Here is a 24,559-nt window from a genome sequence, read left to right as displayed (position 1 = left end):
TTAGGCTCCTCCTGGGTTGGGGGTTAGGCTCCTCCTGGGTTGGGGGTTAGGCTCCTCCTGGGTTGGGGGTTAGGCTCCTCCTGGGTTGGTGGTAAGGGTTAGGCTCCTCCTGGGTTGGTGGTAAGGGTTAGGCTCCTCCTGGGTTGGTGGTAAGGGTTAGGCTCCTCCTGGGTTGGGGGTTAGGCTCCTCCTGGGTTGGGGGTTAGGCTCCTCCTGGGTTGGGGGTTAGGCTCCTCCTGGGTTGGGGATTAGGCTCCTCCTGGGTTGGGGGTTAGGCTCCTCCTGGGTTGGGGGTTAGGCTCCTCCTGGGTTGGGGGTTAGGCCCCTCCTGGGTTGGGGGTTAGGCCCCTCCTGGGTTGGGGGTTAGGCTCCTCCTGGGTTGGGGGTTAGGCTCCTCCTGGGTTGGGGGTTAGGCTCCTCCTGGGTTGGGGGTTAGGCTCCTCCTGGGTTGGGGGTTAGGCTCCTCCTGGGTTGGGGAACTGTGTAAGGCTTATTGGGCCCTTGGTTTAGGGTTAGTTTGGCTCACATTTTATTTAGTGTTGGCTAATATCGTTGCTTCTGAGAACCTGCTTCATAAAACACTCACATTACCCACTTTCAGCAGCCTAGCAAGAGGTTTCCCATTTAGAGATGAGGATACGTGAAGACATGCCTGAGGAGCATAAGTAGTCAGTTCGGAGGGGCGGTCGCGGGGGGAGGAACGGACAGGCACGCGCATACATACATGCATACATTCATACATGCATACATACTAGGCTGAGCTGGCATCAATGTCTGTGTCCTGGCTTACATAACACTATGTCCCACTGGGCTTCCATCTGCCGGCTCCTACTACTACAACATTTCACTAATTATAACTATACTAGCTGTCTCTTCTGTGGTGGTTGGTTGTCTTGGTAACTATACTAGCTGTCTCTTCTGTGGTGTTTGGTTGTCTTGGTAACTATACTAGCTGTCTCTTCTGTGGTGTTTGGTTGTCTTGGTAACTATACTAGCTGTCTCTTCTGTGGTGGTTGGTTGTCTTGGTAACTATACTAGCTGTCTCTTCTGTGGTGTTTGGTTGTCTTGGTAACTATACTAGCTGTCTCTTCTGTGGTGTTTGGTTGTCTTGGTAACTATACTAGCTGTCTCTTATGTGGTGTTTGGTTGTCTTGGTAACTATACTAGCTGTCTCTTCTGTGGTGGTTGGTTGTCTTGGTAACTATACTAGCTGTCTCTTCTGTGGTGGTTGGTTGTCTTGCTCTTCTTGGTGAATAATCACATCCATCCAGCCTGGTGAACCCTGATCAAAATGTTTACTTACTGATTCCTCGTTCTAATTTCAGCTTCAAGAAAATCAGGATGAAATTGAGAACATGATGAATGCTATATTCAAGGGTGTGTTTGTACACAGATATCGGTACGTGGCCTATCCATTGTTCCATCACAGAAATGATAATAGATACATTCTCCCCCTGTATAGAAGATATGATGATGACAGGTGTATGTGTTGTTACAGTGATGCCATAGCCGAGATCAGAGCTATCACTATAGAGGAGATAGGAATGTGGATGAAGCTCTACAGTGACGCCTTCCTCAACGACAGCTACCTGAAATACGTAGGCTGGACCATGCATGACAAGGTGAGGAGGAGGGGGGGGAGAGAGTGAGTGTGTATGCATGCGTTGTTAGCAAGGTGTTTGAGTTAGGAGTGTGTGCGACTAATGAGTTTATATATATTTATATTTGTGTGTGTAATTCCAATGTTTGTGTAGCAAGGCGAGGTGCGTCTGAAATGTTTGACAGCGCTGCAGGGTCTCTACTACAACAGAGAACTGAACACCAGACTGGAGCTGTTCACCAGCCGCTTCAAGGTCAGAGCGCCACCTGGTGGACACATCAACACACTACAACTGGTTACCCCGAGGCTAAACTTTCATAACTTTCTTTGCCGTTGAGCAGACTCTTTATCCAAAGTGACTTACAGTTTCATATGGGTTTGCCCAGTGGGAACAAAATGTTGCAAGTACCATGCTATACCAACTGAGCCCCACACAAGACCATGTCTGACAACCACTCAACCATACTGGATGCACTATAGCTAATCCACTACTATGCCCTGTTGATTTTGAGTAGGTACACTACATTGTCAAAAGTATGTGGACACTCCTTCAAATTACTAGAGTCTGCTATTTCAATCACAACTATTGCTGACAGGTGTATAAAATCGAGCACACCTCCATGCAATCTCCATAGGAAAACATTGGCAGTAGAATGGCCTTACTGAAGAGCTCAGTGACTTTCAACGTGGCACCGTCATAGGATGCCACCTTTCCAACAAGACAGTTTGTTACATTTCTGCCCTGCTGGAATCAACGTCAGCACAAGACTGTTTGTTGGGGTTTTCATGAAATGGGTTTCCATGGCTGAGCAGCCGCACACAATCCTAAGCTCCCCAATGCTTAATGCCAAGCGTCTGCTGGAGTGGTGTAAAGCTCGCCTCCACTGGACTCTGGAGCAGTGGAAACGCGTTTTCTGGAGTGACGAATCCCGCTTCACCATCTGGCAGTCCGACGTACAAATCTGGGTTTGGCAAATGCCAGGAGAACACAACCTGCCCCAATGCATAGTGCCAACTTAGAAGTTTGATAGAGGAGGAATAATAATGGTCCGGGGCTGTTTTTCATAGTTCGGGCCCCTTAGTTCCACTGAAGGGAAATCTTAATGCTACAGCATACAATGACATTCTAGATTCTGTGCTTCCAACTTTGTGGCAACAGTTTGAGGAAGGTCCTTTCCTGTTTCAGCATAATGCCCCCGTGCACAAAGCGAGGTCCAAACAGAAACGGTTTGTTGAGATCGGTGTGGATGAACTTGACTGGCCTGCACAGAGCCCTTGACGTCAACCCCATCGAACACCTTTGGGATGAATTGGAACGCGAGCCAGGCCTAATCGCCCAAAATCAGTGCCCGACCTAACTAATACTCTTGTGGCTGAATGGGAGCAAGTCCCAGCAGCAATGTTCCAACACCTAGTGGAAAGCCTTCCCAGAAGAGTGGAGGCTGTTATAGCAGCAAAGGGGGACCGAACTCTATATTAATGCCCATGAATGAGATGTTCGACAAATTCGTGTCCACATAATTTTGGCCATGTAGTGTATTTTCTGACTAACCCACTGCTGTGCCCTGGTTAATTTGAGAAGTATTTCAGCTAAATATGAAATGTTTGTCATTAATTTCATCTCTTCACAGGACCGCATCGTCTCCATGACTCTAGACAAGGAGTACGATGTGGCAGTACAAGCAATTAAACTGCTCACTCTGGTACTACAGTAAGTTGCTGCAGTTCCGCTATCACAGTGGATATGGAGGTGTGTTTTAATGTGTGTGTTTAATCTGTACTGTGTGTGTGTGTGTTACAGTAGTACAGATGAGGTACTGAGCCCGGAGGACTGTGAGAGCGTCTATCACCTGGTCTACTCCGCCCACCGACCGGTCGCCATAGCAGCCGGGGAGTTCCTCTTCAAGAAGTAGGATTTGTTTTATTTTTATTGAATCCATTGTGACACGCTCTTCTATCATGTCTTTTCTCTTAAGTCAGATCAATCAATCAAAATACTCTTGAAAACAATGTGTTGCATCTCAAGACATTGTCCTGCCAAAATGTCATGTCTGGTTTCTACCCTGTAACAGTAATAGAGCGTGCAGAGCTGAAGAGAGGAAGGTAGAGAGGTTAGGATAAGAGAAGGACACAGGGCAGGCAGGAGGAGAATGGGAGTGTGTGGAGCAGAGTACAGGCATGAGAACTTGAGGAAGCAGCAGAATGAGAGAGAGAGGTTTGTGGAGCTGGGATCTGTTTTTTTCTGGCGTAGACATATTCCTTGTCTGTTTTATGTAGTCTGGGCAAATGTCGAGCTGAGGTTTATATACTTTGATATAGTTTTATATTTCTATATCTAATACTAGTAACTTCTCTCCAGACTGTTCAGTACGCGGGAGCCGGAAGAGGAGGGCGCCCCCAAGAGGAGAGGAAGACAAAGCCCCAACGCCAACCTCATCAAAACTACTGTTTTCTTCTTCCTGGAGAGCGAGGTACACACACACATTCTCTCTCTCCCTCCATGAACATGCAGCATACTTACAACGCTCACTGGGGGAAAAACCACCCACACTCTGCCCGTCTCTGTGCATGTTTCAGCTCCATGAGCACGCTGCGTACCTGGTGGACTCTCTGTGGGAGAGTGGAGCAGACCTGTTGAAGGACTGGGAGTGTATGACCAGCCTGCTACTGGATGACCCCGTGCCAGGGGAGGAAGGTATGATCTCTGACCTCTATTCTTGATCTCTGACCCATAACCCCTCAATGTGGTCTCTAATGTATCTGGTGTGTGTAGCCCTGACAGACAGACAGGAGACGGCTCTCATAGAGATAATGCTGTGTACGGTGCGCCAGGCTGCAGAGTGCCACCCACCCGTAGGCCGCGGAACCGGGAAGAGGGTGAGAGACTTGAGACTGGGCATCAACATTCTCTTCTTATTTGTCTTGCCTTCCACTTAGCAAAAGAGAAACAGCAACTATTCCCCCCCCCCCCCCCCCCCCAGGTGATGACAGCGAAGGAGAAGAAGACCCAGCTAGATGACAGGACCAGGATGACAGAGCTGTTTGCTGTGGCATTGCCTCCTCTGCTGGCCAAAGTAGGACACTACACCTTCACCCCCACTACCCTCTGTAATAAACCTGTGTTCTAGTCTGTTTCCCCTGCCTGCAGTACTGTGTGTGAGTGTGTTACCTCTCTTTGTTTCAGTACTCCATAGATTCAGAAAAGGTGACCAACCTGCTGCAGCTCCCTCAGTTCTTTGACCTGGATATCTACACCACAGGACGACTAGAGAAGGTCTAACCCCCGACCCTACACTGGAGTCTAATTCAAACTCTAACCCCTGACCCTACACTAGTCTAATTCAAACTCTAACCCCCGACCCTACACTGGAGTCTAATTCAAACTCTAACCCCCGACCCTACACTGGAGTCTAATTCAAACTCTAACCCCCGATCGACCCTACACTGGAGTCTAATTCAAACTCTAACCCCCGACCCTACACTGTAGTCTAATTCAAACTCTAACCCCCGACCCTACACTGGAGTCTAATTCAAACTCTAACCCCCGACCCTACACTGGAGTCTAATTCAAACTCTAACCCCCGATCGACCCTACACTGGAGTCTAATTCAAACTCTAACCCCCGACCCTACACTAGTCTAATTCAAACTCTAACCCCCGACCCTACACTAGTCTAATTCAAACTCTAACCCCCGACCCTACACTAGTCTAATTCAAACTCTAACCCCCGACCCTACACTAGTCTAATTCAAACTCTAACCCCCGACCCTACACTGGAGTCTAATTCAAACTCTAACCCCCGACCCTACACTAGTCTAATTCAAACTCTAACCCCCGACCCTACACTGGAGTCTAATTCAAACTCTAACCCCGACCCTACACTGGAGTCTAATTCAAACTCTAACCCCCGACCCTACACTAGTCTAATTCAAACTCTAACCCCCGACCCTACACTAGTCTAATTCAAACTCTAACCCCCGACCCTACACTAGTCTAATTCAAACTCTAACCCCCGACCCTACACTAGTCTAATTCAAACTCTAACCCCTTACCCTACACTGGAGTCTAATTCAAACTCTAACCCCCGACCCTACACTGGAGTCTGATTCAAACTCTAACCCCCGACCGACCCTACACTGGAGTCTGATTCAAACTCTAACCCCCGACCCTACACTGGAGTCTAATTCAAACTCTAACCCCCGATCGACCCTACACTGGAGTCTGATTCAAACTCTAACCCCCGACCCTACACTGGAGTCTGATTCAAACTCTAACCCCCGACCCTACACTAGTCTAATTCAAACTCTAACCCCCGACCCTACACTAGTCTAATTCAAACTCTAACCCCCGACCCTACACTGTAGTCTAATTCAAACTCTAACCCCCGACCCTACACTAGTCTAATTCACACTCTAACCCCCGACCCTACACTGGAGTCTAATTCAAACTCTAACCCCCGACCCTACACTAGTCTAATTCAAACTCTAACCCCTTACCCTACACTAGTCTAATTCAAACTCTAACCCCTTACCCTACACTGGAGTCTAATTCAAACTCTAACCCCCGACCCTACACTAGTCTAATTCAAACTCTAACCCCCGACCCTACACTGGAGTCTAATTCAAACTCTAACCCCTTACCCTACACTAGTCTAATTCAAACTCTAACCCCTTACCCTACACTGGAGTCTAATTCAAACTCTAACCCCCGACCCTACACTAGTCTAATTCAAACTCTAACCCCCGACCCTACACTGGAGTCTAATTCAAACTCTAACCCCCGACCCTACACTAGTCTAATTCAAACTCTAACCCCCGACCCTACACTGGAGTCTAATTCAAACTCTAACCCCCGACCCTACACTGGAGTCTAATTCAAACTCTAACCCCCGACCCTACACTGGAGTCTAATTCAAACTCTAACCCCCGACCCTACACTGGAGTCTAATTCAAACTCTAACCCCCGACCCTACACTGGAGTCTAATTCAAACTCTAACCCCCGACCCTACACTGGAGTCTAATTCAAACTCTAACCCCCGACCCTACACTGGAGTCTAATTCAAACTCTAACCCCCGACCCTACACTAGTCTAATTCAAACTCTAACCCCCGACCCTACACTGTAGTCTAATTCAAACTCTAACCCCCGACCCTACACTGGAGTCTAATTCAAACTCTAACCCCCGACCCTACACTAGTCTAATTCAAACTCTAACCCCCGACCCTACACTAGTCTAATTCAAACTCTAACCCCCGACCCTACACTAGTCTAATTCAAACTCTAACCCCCGACCCTACACTAGTCTAATTCAAACTCTAACCCCCGACCCTACACTAGTCTAATTCAAACTCTAACCCCCGACCCTACACTAGTCTAATTCAAACTCTAACCCCCGACCCTACACTGTAGTCTAATTCAAACTCTAACCCCCGACCCTACACTGTAGTCTAATTCAAACTCTAACCCCCGACCCTACACTAGTCTAATTCAAACTCTAACCCCCGACCCTACACTGGAGTCTAATTCAAACTCTAACCCCCGACCCTACACTGGAGTCTAATTCAAACTCTAACCCCCGACCCTACACTAGTCTAATTCAAACTCTAACCCCCGACCCTACACTAGTCTAATTCAAACTCTAACCCCCGACCCTACACTGGAGTCTAATTCAAACTCTAACCCCCGACCCTACACTGGAGTCTAATTCAAACTCTAACCCCCGACCCTACACTGGAGTCTAATTCAAACTCTAACCCCCGACCCTACACTAGTCTAATTCAAACTCTAACCCCCGACCCTACACTGGAGTCTAATTCAAACTCTAACCCCCGACCCTACACTGGAGTCTAATTCAAACTCTAACCCCCGACCCTACACTGGAGTCTAATTCAAACTCTAACCCCCGACCCTACACTGGAGTCTAATTCAAACTCTAACCCCTGACCCTACACTGGAGTCTAATTCAAACTCTAACCCCCGACCCTACACTGGAGTCTAATTCAAACTCTAACCCCCGACCCTACACTAGTCTAATTCAAACTCTAACCCCCGACCCTACACTGTAGTCTAATTCAAACTCTAACCCCCGACCCTACACTGGAGTCTAATTCAAACTCTAACCCCCGACCCTACACTGTAGTCTAATTCAAACTCTAACCCCCGACCCTACACTAGTCTAATTCAAACTCTAACCCCCGACCCTACACTGTAGTCTAATTCAAACTCTAACCCCCGACCCTACACTGGAGTCTAATTCAAACTCTAACCCCCGACCCTACACTGTAGTCTAATTCAAACTCTAACCCCCGACCCTACACTGTAGTCTAATTCAAACTCTAACCCCCGACCCTACACTAGTCTAATTCAAACTCTAACCCCTGACCCTACACTAGTCTAATTCAAACTCTAACCCCTGACCCTACACTGTAGTCTAATTCAAAGCACTGTTCAACTTGACAAAACGTTGGGAAATGTCTGGCAGTGTTATGCATTTGATATCTCTAAAACATTTTCCGACTCCCTCCCTCTTCTTCTAGCACTTGGAGGCGTTGCTGCGTCAGATCAGGGAGATCGTGGAGAAACACACAGACACAGAGGTTCTGGAGGCGTGCTCGAAGACCTACCATGCTCTCTGCAACGAGGAGTTCACCATCTTTAACAGAGTGGACATCGCCAGGTCACAGTTGCTCGATGAACTGGTGGACAAATTCAACAGACTGCTGGAAGACTTCTTACAAGAGGTGAGGGGAAGGGATGAGGGAGGAAAACGAGAATGAACTGGTGGACAAATTCAACAGATTGTTTAAGGACTTCATACAATGGGTGAGCGAGGGGGAGGAGAGAGCTCAGAGGGAGGACCTCCAGTCTACATGTTTCATCTATTGGGCTGAGTGGACAAGTTTGTGTAGGTGATACTGATCTGCCTCTGTGTTCAGGGTGAAGAGCCTGATGATGATGATGCCTACCAGGTCCTGTCTACTCTCAAGAGAATCACTGCCTTCCACAAGTAAGGCCCTCCCTCTTCTTTCTCTCTTCCTCTTGTTTCTCCCCCCTCCTCTTTAACCTCCCCTCTCTCTAACCTCCCCTCCTCTCTCTAACCTCCCCTCTAACCTCCCCTCCTCTCTCTAACCTCCCCTCCTCTCTCTAACCTCCCCTCCTCTCTCTAACCTCCCCTCCTCTCTCTAACCTCCCCTCCTCTCTCTAACCTCCCCTCCTCTCTCTAACCTCCCCTCCTCTCTCTAACCTCCCCTCCTCTCTCTAACCTCCCCTCCTCTCTCTAACCTCCCCTCCTCTCTCTAACCTCCCCTCCTCTCTCTAACCTCTCTCTAACCTCCCCTCCTCTCTCTAACCTCTCTAACCTCCCTTCCTCTCTCTAACCCCTCTCTAACCTCCCCTCTTCTCTCTAACCTCTCTCTAACCTCCCCTCCTCTCTCTAACCTCTCTCTAACCTCCCCTCCTCTCTCTAACCTCTCTCTAACCTCCCCTCCTCTCTCTAACCACCCCTCCTCTCTCTAACCCCTCTCTAACCTCCCCTCCTCTCTCTAACCTCTCTCTAACCTCCCCTCCTCTCTCTAACCTCTCTCTAACCTCCCTTCCTCTCTCTAACCTCTCTATCCTCTCTCTAACCTCCCCTCCTCTCTCTAACCTCCCCTCCTCTCTCTAACCTCCCCTCCTCTCTCTAACCTCTCTCTAACCTCCCTTCCTCTCTCTAACCTCTCTATCCTCTCTCTAACCTCCCCTCCTCTCTCTAACCTCCCCTCCTCTCTCTAACCTCCCCTCCTCTCTCTAACCTCCCCTCCTCTCTCTAACCTCCCCTCCTCTCTCTAACCTCCCCTCCTCTCTCTAACCTCCCCTCCTCTCTCTAACCTCCCCTCCTCTCTCTAACCTCCCCTCCTCTCTCTAACCTCTCTCTAACCTCTCTCTAACCTCTCTCTAACCTCTCTCTAACCTCCCCTCCTCTCTCTAACCTCCCCTCCTTTCTCTAACCTCCCCTCCTCTCTCTAACCTCCCCTCCTCTCTCTAACCTCCCCTCCTCTCTCTCCCCCAGTGCCCACGACCTGTCCCAGTGGGATCTGTTCAGCAGTAACTTCAAGTTGCTCAACACGGGCATTGAGAACGGAGACATGCCAGAGCAAATAGTGGTCCATGCTCTACAGTGTACCCACTACGTTGTCCTGTGGTACTTGGCCAAGGTCTCAGAGGGCAGCCACAGAAAGGTATGCAACTCACTTCTCAACTGGCTGGCAGCTCAGAACCTTCTCATTCATTTCACTGTTATTTACTATCTAGGAAAATGGCATTAGGGTTGGGGAGTGAGTCAAGGTTTATACAGCAAGTCTTATGATGGTTCACTTGTGTGTATGTAATCTAGGAGGTTGTGTGTGTTGATCATGTAATATTGTTTTGTAGGAGGGCGTGTGTGTTTTGATCATGTAATATTGTTTTGTAGGAGGGTGTGTGTTTTGTAGGAGGGCGTGTGTGTGTTGATCATGTAATATTGTTTTGTAGGAGGGTGTGTGTTTTGTAGGAGGGCGTGTGTGTGTTGATCATGTAATATTGCTTTGTAGGAGGGTGTGTGTTTTGTAGGAGGGCGTGTGTGTGTTGATCATGTAATATTGTTTTGTAGGAGGGTGTGTGTTTTGTAGGAGGGCGTGTTTGTTTTGATCATGTAATATTGTTTTTGTAGGAGGACATGGTGAGCCTGAGGAAACAGATGCGGATGTTCTGTCTGATGTGTCAACGTTACCTCACCAACGTCAACACAACCGTCAAGGAACAGGTACTGTCCTGTAGCAGCTAATCACATCCTAGTGATTTAAATGAAATTCTCAGAATCCTCATGGAACCCCATTGAGATGAGGAAGACGTGGCCAAGGAGGCAGACCACTGATAACCAACAGTCCATCTCCTCTCTCTCTCCCCCAGGCGTTCACCATCCTGTGTGATGTGTTGCTAGTCTTTAGTCATCAGATGGTCTCAGGAGGCAGAGAGCAGCTGGAACCGCTGGTCTACAGTCCTGATGACTCGTTACAGACAGAACTACTGTCCTTCATACTGCACCATGTGTTTATAGACCAGGACGATGACAACGGCAGCACAGGTACACACACTGCTAACCACACACACTGCTAACCACACACACTGCTAACCACACACACTGCTAACCACACACACTGCTAACCACACACACTGCTAACCACACACGCTGCTAACCACACACGCTGCTAACCACACACGCTGCTAACCACACACACTGCTAACCACACACGCTGCTAACCACACACGCTGCTAACCACACACGCTGCTAACCACACACGCTGCTAACCACACACGCTGCTAACCACACACGCTGCTAACCACACACGCTGCTAACCACACACGCTGCTAACCACACACGCTGCTAACCACACACGCTGCTAACCACACACGCTGCTAACCACACACGCTGCTAACCACAGACGCTGCTAACCACACACCGCTGCACACTTTTCCAGTAGGATTGCTTTTTTCTTATTTGCACTTGAAAATAGCTCGTTTGGCCATCGCTAACCAACAAGACCCTGTTCCGGAAATTACATTACTGTCTGGCCTTGTGACAGTCTGTGATGCTGTGTGTCGTGGGCTGTGTGTCTCCCGGGCTGTGTGTGTGTGTCCCGGGCTGTGTGTGTGTGTCCCGGGCTGTGTGTGTGTGTCCCGGGCTGTGTGTGTGTGTCCCGGGCTGTGTGTGTGTGTCCCGGGCTGTGTGTGTGTGTCCCGGGCTGTGTGTGTGTGTCCCGGGCTGTGTGTGTGTCCCTGGTTCTACCTCTATTTAAATGGTCAACAAGATAGATGCTCCCCATAAGAGCTATGTTACACAGCCACTAACAATCTGTTGTATCTACAGATGGCCAGCAGGATGACGAGGCAGCGAAGATAGAAGCTCTTCACAAGAGACGTAACCTCCTGGCAGCCTACTGTAAACTTATCATATATAACGTAGTAGAGATGAACACTGGAGCTGACATCTTTAAACAGTACATGAGGGTAAGAATAGAGAAGCACTCACCTGTCTTTACACAGTTATGGCCATAGAAATATAATCTATAGAAAATACTTGGAATCTCTAAACCTGGTAATTTGACTGCTAGTCATGGGTACACTCATAATGTTTGTCAGTCCACATGTTATCCCATCGCTGACTGACCCGTTGAATAGATTCTATGGTTATCACCTCTTCGTGCCTGTGACACTCGTTTAACCTCAACACCATATCATTACCGGAGTCATTCCAGGTACTGCTTGGTTGCATCTGTATCTGAAGTCCTGTTTTCTCCTGAGGGAGACTGACTTGTGGCTGAACTGTCTTCCTCTCTCTAGTATTATAATGACTATGGTGACATCATCAAGGAGACCATGTCTAAGACCAGACAGATAGACAAGATCCAATGTGCCAAGACACTCATCCTCAGTCTACAACAGGTACCACACACACACACACACCCCTCATCCTCAGTCTACAACAGGTACCACACACACACACACCCCTCATCCTCAGTCTACAACAGGTACCACACACACACACACACCCCTCATCCTCAGTCTATAACAGGTACCACACACACACCTCATCCTCAGTCTATAACAGGTACCACACACACACACACCCCTCATCCTCAGTCTACAACAGGTACCACACACACCCCTCATCCTCAGTCTATAACAGGTACCACACACACACACACCCCTCATCCTCAGTCTACAACAGGTACCACACACACCCCTCATCCTCAGTCTACAACAGGTACCACACACACCCCTCATCCTCAGTCTACAACAGGTACCACACACACACACCCCTCATCCTCAGTTTACAGCAGGTTAGTTACACACACACACACACACACACACAAACCCTCATCCTCAGTTTACAGCAGGTTAGTTACACACACACACACACACACACACAAACCCTCATCCTCAGTTTACAGCAGGTTAGTTACACACACACACACACACAAACCCTCATCCTCAGTTTACAGCAGGTTAGTTACACACACACACACACACACAAACCCTCATCCTCAGTTTACAGCAGGTTAGTTACACACACACACACACACACACAAACCCTCATCCTCAGTTTACAGCAGGTTAGTTACACACACACACACACACACACACAAACCCTCATCCTCAGTTTACAGCAGGTTAGTCACACACACACACACACCCCTCATCCTCAGTTTACAGCAGGTTAGTTACACACACACACACACACAAACCCTCATCCTCAGTTTACAGCAGGTTAGTCACACACACACACACACACACCCCTCATCCTCAGTTTACAGCAGGTTAGTTACACACACACACACACACACACAAACCCTCATCCTCAGTTTACAGCAGGTTAGTTACACACACACACACACACACAAACCCTCATCCTCAGTTTACAGCAGGTTAGTTACACACACACACACACACACAAACCCTCATCCTCAGTTTACAGCAGGTTAGTTACACACACACACACACACACACACACAAACCCTCATCCTCAGTTTACAGCAGGTTAGTTACACACACACACACAAACCCTCATCCTCAGTTTACAGCAGGTTAGTTACACACACACACACACAAACCCTCATCCTCAGTTTACAGCAGGTTAGTTACACACACACACACAAACCCTCATCCTCAGTTTACAGCAGGTTAGTTACACACACACACACACACACACACACAAACCCTCGTCCTCAGTTTACAGCAGGTTAGTTACACACACACACACACAAACCCTCATCCTCAGTTTACAGCAGGTTAGTTACACACACACACACACACACAAACCCTCATCCTCAGTTTACAGCAGGTTAGTTACACACACACACACACACACAAACCCTCATCCTCAGTTTACAGCAGATTAGTTACACACACACACACACACACACACACACACACACACACAAACCCTCATCCTCAGTTTACAGCAGGTTAGTTACATACACACACACACACACAAACCCTCATCCTCAGTTTATAGCAGGTTAGTTACACACACACACAAACCCTCGTCCTCAGTTTACAGCAGGTTAGTTACACACACACACACACACAAACCCTCATCCTCAGTTTACAGCAGGTTAGTTACACACACACACACACACACACAAACCCTCATCCTCAGTTTACAGCAGGTTAGTTACACACACACACACACACACACAAACCCTCATCCTCAGTTTACAGCAGGTTAGTTACACACACACACACACACACACACAAACCCTCATCCTCAGTTTACAGCAGGTTAGTTACACACACACCCAACCCTCGTCCTCCGTCTACAGCAGGTTAGTCACACACACACACACACACACACACTGTTTTAACTTTCAGATCTCTGCATTCCAGCCTTTCTGGAACAAATCCCATTGAAAGAACCATGTCTTTATTCCACACATGTATTCCCCCATCCCTCTCTTCCCCATCTCCTCCAGTTGTTCCATGAGATGATGTCAGAGTTGGGGACAGGATTTGACCGCTCGTCCTCAGCGTTCTGTGGGATCAAGGAGCTGGCCAGACGTTTCTCTCTCACCTTTGGTCTGGACCAGGTGAAAACACGAGATGCTATCGCCATGCTGCACAAGTCAGTCTCCTCTTCTGATCTCTCTTTCTCATAGCTTTTCAACATGATTAGCATATGATGGATGTGAGCTGTACGTAGGACTAGTTCATGTATGCATCTACGCGTGCTGCTAGATACCTCATTTTTCTGAACAAAAATGGTCTCTCCCTACCTCTCCCACCCCTCTCTCCCTCTTGTCCCTCTCCAGGGATGGTATAGAGTTTGCGTTTAAGGAGCCCAGTCCCCAGGGAGAAGGAAACCCTCCTCTTCACCTGGCCTTCCTAGACATCCTCTCTGAGTTTTCCTCCAAACTAATGAGGCAGGACAAGAGGACTGTGTGAGTACACACCTCTGCCTCTCCTAATCAGACACATGTCCCTTTGTGTGTGTGTGTCATAGCTGATGGCTGTGTAAGTAATGACTAGTCTGATATGTTGTATGATATCATGAAGGAGGACAAGAGGACTGTGTCCCCTCCCAGACACATAACCTTAAGGACCTTCCAGTTGACTGAGTGTGACATCTCTCCTCTCTCTGCTGTAGTCACATGTATCTGGAGAGGTTCATGACCTTCCAGATGGCCCTCCAGAGAGACGACTGCTGGCTACCGCTCATCTCCTACAGGAACTCCCTGCAGGCCGGCGGGGACGATGACACCATGTCTGTTGTCTCCGGCTACTCCTCCAGAGGGTCGTCGGTCAGATCCAAGAAGACCAAGGCTGCTACTCCCACTGCTACTGTCGCTGCAGCCAAGAGGAGACTTCCTGAAGGTAGCTCCAGAACCAGGCTCTAGAAGTCAGACTGTGGTCACTACATGGCCATGTTAGAGAGGACTGTCCCGGTCTGAGGTCAACTCCTACTGTAAACACTGTTACCCCTGGTTGGTAGATAGTGTAGTCTCCATGGCTGAAATCACCTAGCCTGGTTGGGACGTGCTCACTGCATCTCTTAGTCATCCAACCCTTTCAGAGTTGTGTGTGTGTGTGTGTGTGTGTGTGTGTGTTCTCTAGTGGAGGAGAGCAGTAGCAGCAGTGCCGATATGTCGTGGCAGCACCAGAGCATGCAGACTCCAGTGATGATGCCCTCCCCCCACCTCACCTCTACCATGATGAGAGGACCAGGGGACATGAGGGGGGAGGCCAAACGGGGGAGAGACGACAGCTATATAGGAGTGTACGCCCTCCCTTCAGACTCCCAGCAGCAGCCACACCCTCACACACTCCCCCAAACACCTCAACTCCACCAGACACCCATCGACTACAAGTAAGTCTCGCTCTCTCGCTCTTTTCATCTCTCAATTTTGACATGTACCTACCTGAACCACTAGTATGGTTGTCTGACCGGTTGTCTGACCGGTTTTTAGTACCCAGGTGACGTGGATGCTGGCTCAGAGGCAGCAGGAGGAGGTTCGCCAGCAGCAGGAGAGGGCCATGAACTACGCCAAGCTCAGGACCAACCTGCAACAGGCCATGTAAGAACACACACACACACTCACACCCCCCCATCTCTCACTAACCCCGACCGAGCCCAGGACCAACCTGCAACAGGCCATGTAAGAACACACACACATATACACACACACACACACACACCGATCTCTCCCTAACCCCGAGCCCAGGACCAACCTGCAACAGGCCATGTAAGAGCTACTTCCTTTTCATATCTGTTTGTGGACTAACTAGTTGTGAATTTAGGGTTCTCTATATTGATGGTTGTTTGACTGTACTAATTATGGTGTGTGTGTGTGTGTGTGTGTGTAGTCGGCGTGGTACAGGGCTGATGGAGGAGGATGAGGAGCCTATCGTAGAGGACGTGATGATGTCATCAGAGGGTCGTATGGAAGACCTCAACGAGGGCATGGACTTTGACACCATGGACATCGACCTGGTGAGACCTTTGACCTTCTACTACATATATGGCTTAAAAAAAAAATTGTCCACCAGGGCTGTTGCCAGAGAATTGAATGTTAATTTATCTACCATAAGCTGCCTCCAATGTCGTTTTTAAGCCGGGTGTACACTACAAACGACTTTCACAATCTTAACATTGCTAAACCTCCCACATTAAAGGACCATCTTTCCTGTAGTGTATTTGGTCTCGCCAACTTAGTGGTGCGCACATTAAACAATGTGGTACAGACTGGGGTCACACATCACAAGAGGATTGTCGATACCATACTGTCACGCAAAAACAACGTGATGTGGTTAGATTTAACGTAGCTACAAGGAGCTGTGGCTTGCCACACAGTTGAAACACTATCTTGCCAACATTTTTTTATCGATTAACGTTGCTTGTGAACTTCAGACCTGAAACAATTTGACGCTTAGATTAAAGGCAATTACAAACGCAAACTAGTAGTACTCGGTGCTCCTTCTCAAGAGTCGACACATTCTGGGTGACGCGAAACATCGCTGTTGTCTGTGGCTTCTTCTCTGGCGCACTCTCATTGGCTATCGCTGATCATCGTTCTCAACTTGCTCAAAGACCACATCGGTAGCCCTCAGATTGCGTCTCTGACCCGCTCACATTTAACGAGCGTTGAGTGATGGCCGTGTGACCCGTGTAGGCAACCTCATGGGGATTTTGTCTCTGATCACAAACTTGCCTGAAACAGCTAAAACAGGCCAACATGGTGTAGTGTACACCTGGCTTTAGAGATTTTGGACGTTGTAATTGACTTCAGTAGGCAAATGCTCACCTTCGATGGCCACTGGCACGTTGGAGAAGTGTGTTCGTCACGCATGAATCCCGGTTTCACCTGTACCGGGCAGATTGCAGACAGCGTATATGGCATCGTGTGGGTGAGCAGTTTCCTGATGTCAACGTTGTGAACAGAGTGTCCCATGGTGGGGTTATGGTATAGGCAGGCATAAGCTACGGCCACAAACACAATTTGCGTTTTATCAATGGCAATTTGAAATGCACAGACATACTGTGATGAGATGCTGAGGCCTATTGTCCTGCCATTCATCTGCCACCACCTCATGTTTCAGTATGATAATGCACAGCCCCATGTCGCAAGGATCTGTACACAGTTCCTGGAATCTGACAATGACCCAGTTCTTCCGTGGCCTGCACACTCACCAGACGTGTCACCCATCGAGCATGTTTGGCATCCACTGCATTGACATGTACATATTGACAGTGTGATCCAGTTTCCACCAATATCCCATCAACTTCACATTGCCATTGAATAGGAGTGGGACAACATTCCACAATCAACAGCCTGTTCAACTCGATGTGAAGATGTGTCTCGCTGCATGAGGCTAATGGTGGTCACACCACATACTGACTGGTTTTCTGATCCACGCCCAAACTGTTTTTAATGGTATCTGCGACCAACGGATGTGAATCAGTATTCCGTCATGCAAAATAATTTATTTCAATTGACAGATTTTCTTATATGAACTAACTCAGTAAAATATTAAAAATGGTTGCATGTTGAGTTTTTTAAAATATGTTTGTTCAGTCTATCATTATCTCTCTCTCCTTTCTCCAGCCCCCCTCTAAGAACAGGAGAGAGAGATCAGAGCTGAAACCAGACTACTTTGACCCTGGTTCCATCATGGATGAGTCTGTAAGTAACTCTCTTCTCTTATACTCATAACCCATTACTTTATAGTAATACTCTTCCTTATACATACACAGTGCTCTAAATGAAATGTTTTCATTGGTAATACTGGTGCCCCCAACTTAAAGTTAGGAGCACCAGAAAATAAGATTTTTTATTTTAATTGATTGAGATACAGCCTATATGACTTCTAAAGCACATACCGTGCCCTAGAAACTAATATGTAATGAGCATCTGGGTGGCGCAGCGGTCAAACCACTGCCCCGCAGTGCTGAGGCACTACTACAGCATGTTCAATCCTAGACTGTGTCACAAGCAGCCGTGACCGGGAGCCACATAGGTCGACGCACAATTGATGTTGTCCGGGTTAAGGGGTTTGGCTGCTGGGGTTTTCCTCATCGTGCTCTACGGACTCCTTGTGACAGGGCGGGAAACCTGCAAGCTGACTCTGGTCGTCAGTCGAACAGGGTTTCCTCCGACTCATTGGTGAGGCTGACATCCGGATGTAGCGAGCAGTGTGATAAGTAGTAGGCGGTCAGGCGAATCATGTTTCGGAGGATGCATGACCTTCGCCTCTCCTGGGCCCATTGAGGAGTCAAGGGACCTAATTCACAGATAACAGATATATATATATACTCTTGTGGCCATACCACCCTGAACATTCCTGGTTAGTACTGGGACGTGAGACAGCCTGGGAATGCCCAAAGCTAAAAAATATATTTTGAATAACACTAAACCTATGTATTATTGTTAAGACATAAAAGCTATAATGTTGACACGAATATCTGTCATTGAAATTACAAAGTCATTTGTGGAACATTAGGTTTCTACATTTTGTAAAAGCACCATTTTCTTATTGATAATTGTACGCTGTTTCTTTAAAAATGTCCTGTTAGTGATGACGACATACAAGAGATCTGTCATTCGTCATTCGTTGCTATGATCATAGATCTCCTGAGAAGCCATCCCTTTTCCTTTCTGTGACCCAAAATGTTTGGATATACTGTTAAAGTTACCAGATGGGGTGGCGCAGTGGTTAAGGGCGCTGTACTGCAGCGCCAGCTGTGCCATCAGAGTCTCTGGGTTCGCGCCCAGGCTCTGTCGCGACCGGGAGGTCCGTGGGGCGATGCACAATTGGCCTAGCGTCGTCCGGGTTAGGGATGTCCTTGGCCGGTAGGGATGTCCTTGGCCGGTAGGGATGTCCTTGGCCGGTAGGGATGTCCTATCAGATGGTTAGCTAACTAATGAGGTTACATGACTGAACAAAGAGTAAACAAATACATAACGAGCGCAAATAGTTTTAGAACGTCCCACGAATCTGCACTGGTTTGTTTCTCTGGGGCATTCGGAAACCACACTGGTTTGTTTCTCTGGGGCATTCGGAAACAACACTGGTTTGTTTCTCTGGGGCATTCGGAAACAACACTGGTTTGTTTCTCTGGGGCATTCGGAAACAACACTGGTTTGTTTCTCTGGGGCATTCGGAAACAACACTGGTTTGTTTCTCTGGGGCATTCGGAAACAACACTGGTTTGTTTCTCTGGGGCATTCGGAAACAACACTGGTTTGTTTCTCTGGGGCATTCGGAAACAACACTGGTTTGTTTCTCTGGGGCATTCTGAAACAACACTGGTTTGTTTCTCTGGGGCATTCTGAAACAACACTGGTTTGTTTCTCTGGGGCATTCTGAAACAACACTGGCTTGTTTCTCTGGGGCATTCGGAAACAACACTGGTTTGTTTCTCTGGGGCATTCGGAAACAACACTGGTTTGTTTCTCTGGGGCATTCGGAAACAACACTGGTTTGTTTCTCTGGGGCATTCTGAAACAACACTGGCTTGTTTCTCTGGGGCATTCGGAAACAACACTGGCTTGTTTCTCTGGGGCATTCGGAAACAACAGAACAGTGTGGATGTATCAATTAAAAACATTCTGGTTACACAGCTAAATATTGTGTAGCACTTTACAGCCCTGGCCATACAACACACTACTTTACAGCAGGGTTTAGAACCGGCTCAGGGAGCAGAGAACCCCATGGAAAATAAAATAATTTTTCAAGAATCAGAACCGGGAACGAATGTGAACTATACTGTTCTGGAACGGAACCGTTATTTTTAAAAGCATGAGAACTAATTCAGATAATGCAGGTCATGACAAGATGCTCAGCACTTCAAGCCTCTTCCTCCACCCTCTCTCTCTCCTCACCCTCAAAATTTCAGTTGCATCTAGCACCCGACAGTTCTCTTTCCATCACGCACGTAAACAACTCACTGAGCTACAGCTTGCCCCCTCCATTGCAAGCTGCTCTATCCACACTGCATGATTGGTGGTAATTTGTTGCCCTAAATGTGGTTAAATCTGCCGTTCTCTTGAAAAAGGCATATCCTCCATTAACTGCTCCCCAGGCGCCTAATGATGTGGATGTCCATTAAGGCAGCACCTCTCTGATTTGAGGTGTTGGGTTAAATGTGGAATACTGATTCGGTTGAATACATTCCTTTCACCTTTTTCAGTTGGAAATCCTGGGAAGTTCTCCACAGGAAGAGGATGAAAGGGGGTGGGGTCTAGTGACGCAGCTAGCATGCATAAGATACAAACTAACGCGGCATAGGCTACTGGTAGGAAAACAAAAAGCTAAAACAAGGAAATGCCTCTCTTGGGGTAAAAAAATGTCCCCCAGAGCCAATCAAATGCTTAATTTCTACTCGGATCAAATCAAATACAAGCATAACACCTAGCGCTACATTCAAACACAGTCCTATACTGAAGTTCTCCAGACTTCCAATAGTCAGGGTGAGATCTGGAAGGGCAGTTCATCCTCGCTAGTAATACCTAAGACATGTTGTTGCCAAGTGCTTTTACAGACGTGTAATGACACCTTTTCTCTCTGCAGGTCCTTGGAGTGTCCATGTTTTAAAACTGGTATTTGTCGACGAAGAAGAGAGGCGTACTGTATTTATGGAGACGTTAAGCTGACGATCAGAAGTCTTCTCTGGTTTATCCTCCATGGTCTAACGCACAGTGTTGCTCGCTCAGAGGGGACTGAATGAAAACAAAATACTTTTTATAATCCTTGGGTAAGCTTTCACCTTTCAGCTAGTGGCCAACCAGTTCCAAACCTAGAAGAATCCTCCAGACGCTGAGTCTTAGTCTGAAGGGAGTTCTGTAATTCTACAGCGTTTTATTTTTCTTCCAAATGGAGATGGAATGACCTGTCCTCTAACCCTCTCTATGCTAGTATAGTGAGTAACCCGGTGCGGTGTAGTCATTTAGACACAGATTGTTAGTAGGAAAGGTAGCTAGCTGTGGTAGAAGTGGATGGACTTGGTCTTAATGCTAGTTTCAGTTTTTTTTCCTTTCCCCCATGTTGGACTGTCAGTAGAATCTGTTGGTTCTGTGGTTGTGATGACGACGACTGCTGGTGGTTGTTGGTGACCTGTTGAATAGATCAGCTGTAAGAGTCATGGATGTAGCAACACACATCCAACCGTTTTCCATGTGCAGAGTCCTTTATGCGAAAGGAGTAGAAATAACGCCACTGTCGTACATCCTTCAGGTTAGTTTCTGTCAACGTTTGGACCAGAAGGTCTGGCCGTCATATCCAACTGTGTGTGTGGGTAGTGTTTCTATTCCGTGGTTGTTGAATACAGTCTGAGGACCCCGGGAGTTGCTGTGAAGAGGCCCAGGGTGCGTCTCAAAAGTAGTGCACTATATAGGGAATAGGGCTCTGGTCTAAAGTAGTGCACTATATAGGGAATAGGGCTCTGGTCTAAAGTAGTGCACTATATAGGGAATAGGGCTCTGGTCTAAAGTAGTGCACTATATAGGGAATAGGGCTCCGGTCAAAAGTAGTGCACTATATAGGGAATAGGGTGCCATTTGGGACAAAGACCCAGTGTTTAACAAGGAACTAGGCTGCCGCACAAGTCCTGAAGCTTACCCAAAGATTTGGATCCTTCTCCCTATCTGAAGAGACTACTCTCCCCGACGGACAGCGAGGTGACCTTCTCTCTGGTAGTGCCGCCACTGTGCTGACTCAGAGACAAGCAAGCAGCATGTTAATAGACAGAAAATCCAGCATATTTAGTGTTGAAATGGCTATCTCTAAATTTTAAATAAAGTTATATATGAATCGGTGCTGATTTTCTAACTGTGCTTTTTTAAATTAAAATGTTCAACATAAGTTAAGGTTTCATAAATGTGTAAAACTGTTTAAAAAGGAAAGCATGTGTAGTCATGTGAGGAGGAAGATTTTTACATTTCTATTTCTGTTTTTCTTCGTCTTAATATTTTGGGGTTTCTACCTCTCTTTTTGTTGTTTTTCCTACGTGTAAATTAGTTTGGATAAGACTCATTATGAAATAAATAAATGTGACTTGTGAAATATCAGCTTTAAGGTTTTCACCATCAACATGAGTAATAATAATGTCCTGTTGCGCAACGCCACCATATAAAACTGTATAGAGAACTTAAAGCCAGTCATTATATTCATATAGAAAGGTTGTTGTTTTCATTCCAAATGGCACCCTGGTGCCCTCACCGGGCCAAATATTCCCTATGGGACCTGGTCAAAAGTAGTGCACTGTATAGGGAATAGAGGTGCCATTTGGGACAGTTCTCAACAGCAGCAGCACTCTGGCAGCTAGACAAAGCTTACATGTGACATGAACTATTATGTCGTCCATAAGTTTTAATGAAATGTTTTGTCTACTGAGGTAAATCTATCTACTTGGTAATCATTCCATGCCTGGGCCTTAAACATGCAGTAATGGAAGGAAATCAACTGCCCTGTCTAATTAACTGCCCCTAGCCCCATATAAACAGTATTGCTAGAATATAATTGCTCTGGTTTAAGTGTAGACCCCCCCCCCCCCCCACTCACTCTAGTAATTCTATGCCTCTACCCCTAGGCACCTGTGGATATCTGATAGGAATAGATAAGTAAGGTGTATCCAATTTGGCTTCATCCCAACTAGTTTTATCGGGGAGAAGGTGATACTACTACCCATCAAATCACTGCAGATTTACACTAGCACCTTGGGGTTAGGGCTGGGGTAGCCTCGGAAAGCCTAGGGGTTAGGGCCGGGGTAGCCTCGGAAAGCCTAGGGGTTAGGGCCGGGGTAGCCTCGGAAAGCCTAGGGGTTAGGGCCGGGGTAGCCTCGGAAAGCCTAGGGGTTAGGGCCGGGGTAGCCTCGGAATGCCTAGGGGTTAGGGCCGGGGTAGCCTCGGAATGCCTAGGGGTTAGGGCCGGGGTAGCCTCGGAATGCCTAGGGGTTAGGGCCGGGGTAGCCTCGGAATGCCTAGGGGTTAGGGCCGGGGTAGCCTCGGAATGCCTAGGGGTTAGGGCCGGGGTAGCCTCGGAATGCCTAGGGTTAGGGCCGGGGTAGCCTCGGAATGCCTAGGGGTTAGGGCCGGGGTAGCCTCGGAATGCCTAGGGGTTAGGGCCGGGGTAGCCTCGGAATGCCTAGGGGTTAGGGACGGGGTAGCCTCGGAATGCCTAGGGGTTAGGGCCGGGGTAGCCTCGGAATGCCTAGGGGTTAGGGCCGGGTTAGCCTCGGAATGCCTAGGGGTTAGGGCTGGGGTAACCTCGGAAATCTTCTGTAGATGACATTTGGAAGGATGTCCTCGTGAGACTAGAGTTTAGGGTGCTAGGGGTTGTTTCTGGACAGGTCCTAAATCGTTTTCTCTTACTAATCCTCTTCCGTGTCAAGAGGTAGCCATGAAAGGTGATTATTGGGGTTGTTATAACGACAGAAAACAGATGGTCCAGATGTGATGTCGGTGAAGTAGATACAGGCAGCCTGTGTGTTTTACCTAATTATTATTATTATTATTATTATTATTATTATATGTAAGTAAATATTTTGGAGTAAAAATGACTGTGGCTTTTGTTTTGTCACTTACTACCACTACATTGGTATAGTCCTTTATTTGAGCCTTCCTGTATATAAAACAAACATCAAGCTTTATTTTCATTTGTTGTGTTTTTCCTTTTTGGCCATTTTATGTATGTGTTGAATTTTCTCATATATATAATATACAAACACACACACACTTCCGCGCTGTTTGTTCCCTATCCTATTACCACTCCCTCTCAGATTTGTACTTGCCTGGAGACAGTCACTTTTTTGAATAAAAGTAAACCAACTCGACATGAGTGATGTGATCTATGTAAGCAGTTTGCGTTGTTTGAAAATAAACTATTTGAGTATATTTAACCATAGCTATTCATCGCCACAAGGGGGTGGTGTCTCCTCAGAAATGACAGGACCCTATTCCCTACACGACTTCTGGCCAGAGCCCCATGCACTCGGCAATAAGGTGCCATTTTGCCTTTGTAAGTGTAAAAATCTGGTGTGTTTCTGTTAATGGGTTGATCAGCCTGTTTTGCCTTTTAAGTGTATGTGCCTAGCTACTCAACAGTGTAGATTCGCAAACAGAAAATCAAAAGCACTACTTCCTTCCCACTTTTGATATTCTAACTACTGTATCCTTCCATGTAGCTCTCCCATCTTTCTACATCGTGCTACTCCTGTGTTTGTCAATCTCCTACCTACAGTTACAAGTTATGCAAAGCACAGCTCCGCCATGCTGGGAGCTATCCGTTTATGTCTGTTGAGAGGGTGGGGGGCGATGGAGTCGATGGCTGTTATCATAAAAGAGAGTCTGGCAGGAGATGAAAGGCTGTGGAGGCCTCTATATTAGACAGAGCTGAAGAGAACCTCAGATCAATGGCTGCTCGTTTAGAATGGTGCAGGGAACGAGGGAAGGG

At 47.4% G+C, this 24,559-nt stretch overlaps 1 protein-coding gene across 1 annotated transcript in view; it reads left to right on the top strand.

The window, feature by feature from the left end:
- The window catches only part of LOC110510766 (cohesin subunit SA-2), a 57,267-nt gene extending 33,328 nt beyond the window's left edge, over positions 1-23,939 (top strand). The window contains exons 8-32 of the mRNA XM_036969625.2: positions 1,326-1,399; positions 1,499-1,622; positions 1,755-1,853; positions 3,232-3,311; positions 3,402-3,509; positions 3,960-4,071; positions 4,178-4,295; positions 4,374-4,477; positions 4,582-4,674; positions 4,785-4,874; positions 8,137-8,340; positions 8,536-8,606; positions 9,648-9,816; positions 10,287-10,379; positions 10,526-10,700; positions 11,484-11,623; positions 11,957-12,058; positions 14,089-14,237; positions 14,425-14,553; positions 14,760-14,986; positions 15,227-15,479; positions 15,580-15,687; positions 15,977-16,103; positions 17,716-17,793; positions 20,681-23,939. Of these exons, the coding sequence (XP_036825520.1) occupies positions 1,326-1,399; positions 1,499-1,622; positions 1,755-1,853; positions 3,232-3,311; positions 3,402-3,509; positions 3,960-4,071; positions 4,178-4,295; positions 4,374-4,477; positions 4,582-4,674; positions 4,785-4,874; positions 8,137-8,340; positions 8,536-8,606; positions 9,648-9,816; positions 10,287-10,379; positions 10,526-10,700; positions 11,484-11,623; positions 11,957-12,058; positions 14,089-14,237; positions 14,425-14,553; positions 14,760-14,986; positions 15,227-15,479; positions 15,580-15,687; positions 15,977-16,103; positions 17,716-17,793; positions 20,681-20,704 (3,051 nt within the window). The 3' untranslated portion in view covers positions 20,705-23,939. The remainder of the gene's footprint in view (positions 1-1,325; positions 1,400-1,498; positions 1,623-1,754; positions 1,854-3,231; positions 3,312-3,401; positions 3,510-3,959; positions 4,072-4,177; positions 4,296-4,373; positions 4,478-4,581; positions 4,675-4,784; positions 4,875-8,136; positions 8,341-8,535; positions 8,607-9,647; positions 9,817-10,286; positions 10,380-10,525; positions 10,701-11,483; positions 11,624-11,956; positions 12,059-14,088; positions 14,238-14,424; positions 14,554-14,759; positions 14,987-15,226; positions 15,480-15,579; positions 15,688-15,976; positions 16,104-17,715; positions 17,794-20,680) is intronic.
- Positions 23,940-24,559: the final 620 nt, after the last annotated feature.

The sequence above is a fragment of the Oncorhynchus mykiss genome, chromosome 25 (assembly GCF_057628025.1).
Source record: "Oncorhynchus mykiss isolate SJ-2025 chromosome 25, ASM5762802v1, whole genome shotgun sequence".
Lineage (NCBI taxonomy): Eukaryota > Metazoa > Chordata > Actinopteri > Salmoniformes > Salmonidae > Oncorhynchus > Oncorhynchus mykiss.
This window is presented reverse-complemented; position numbering and strand designations above follow the sequence as displayed.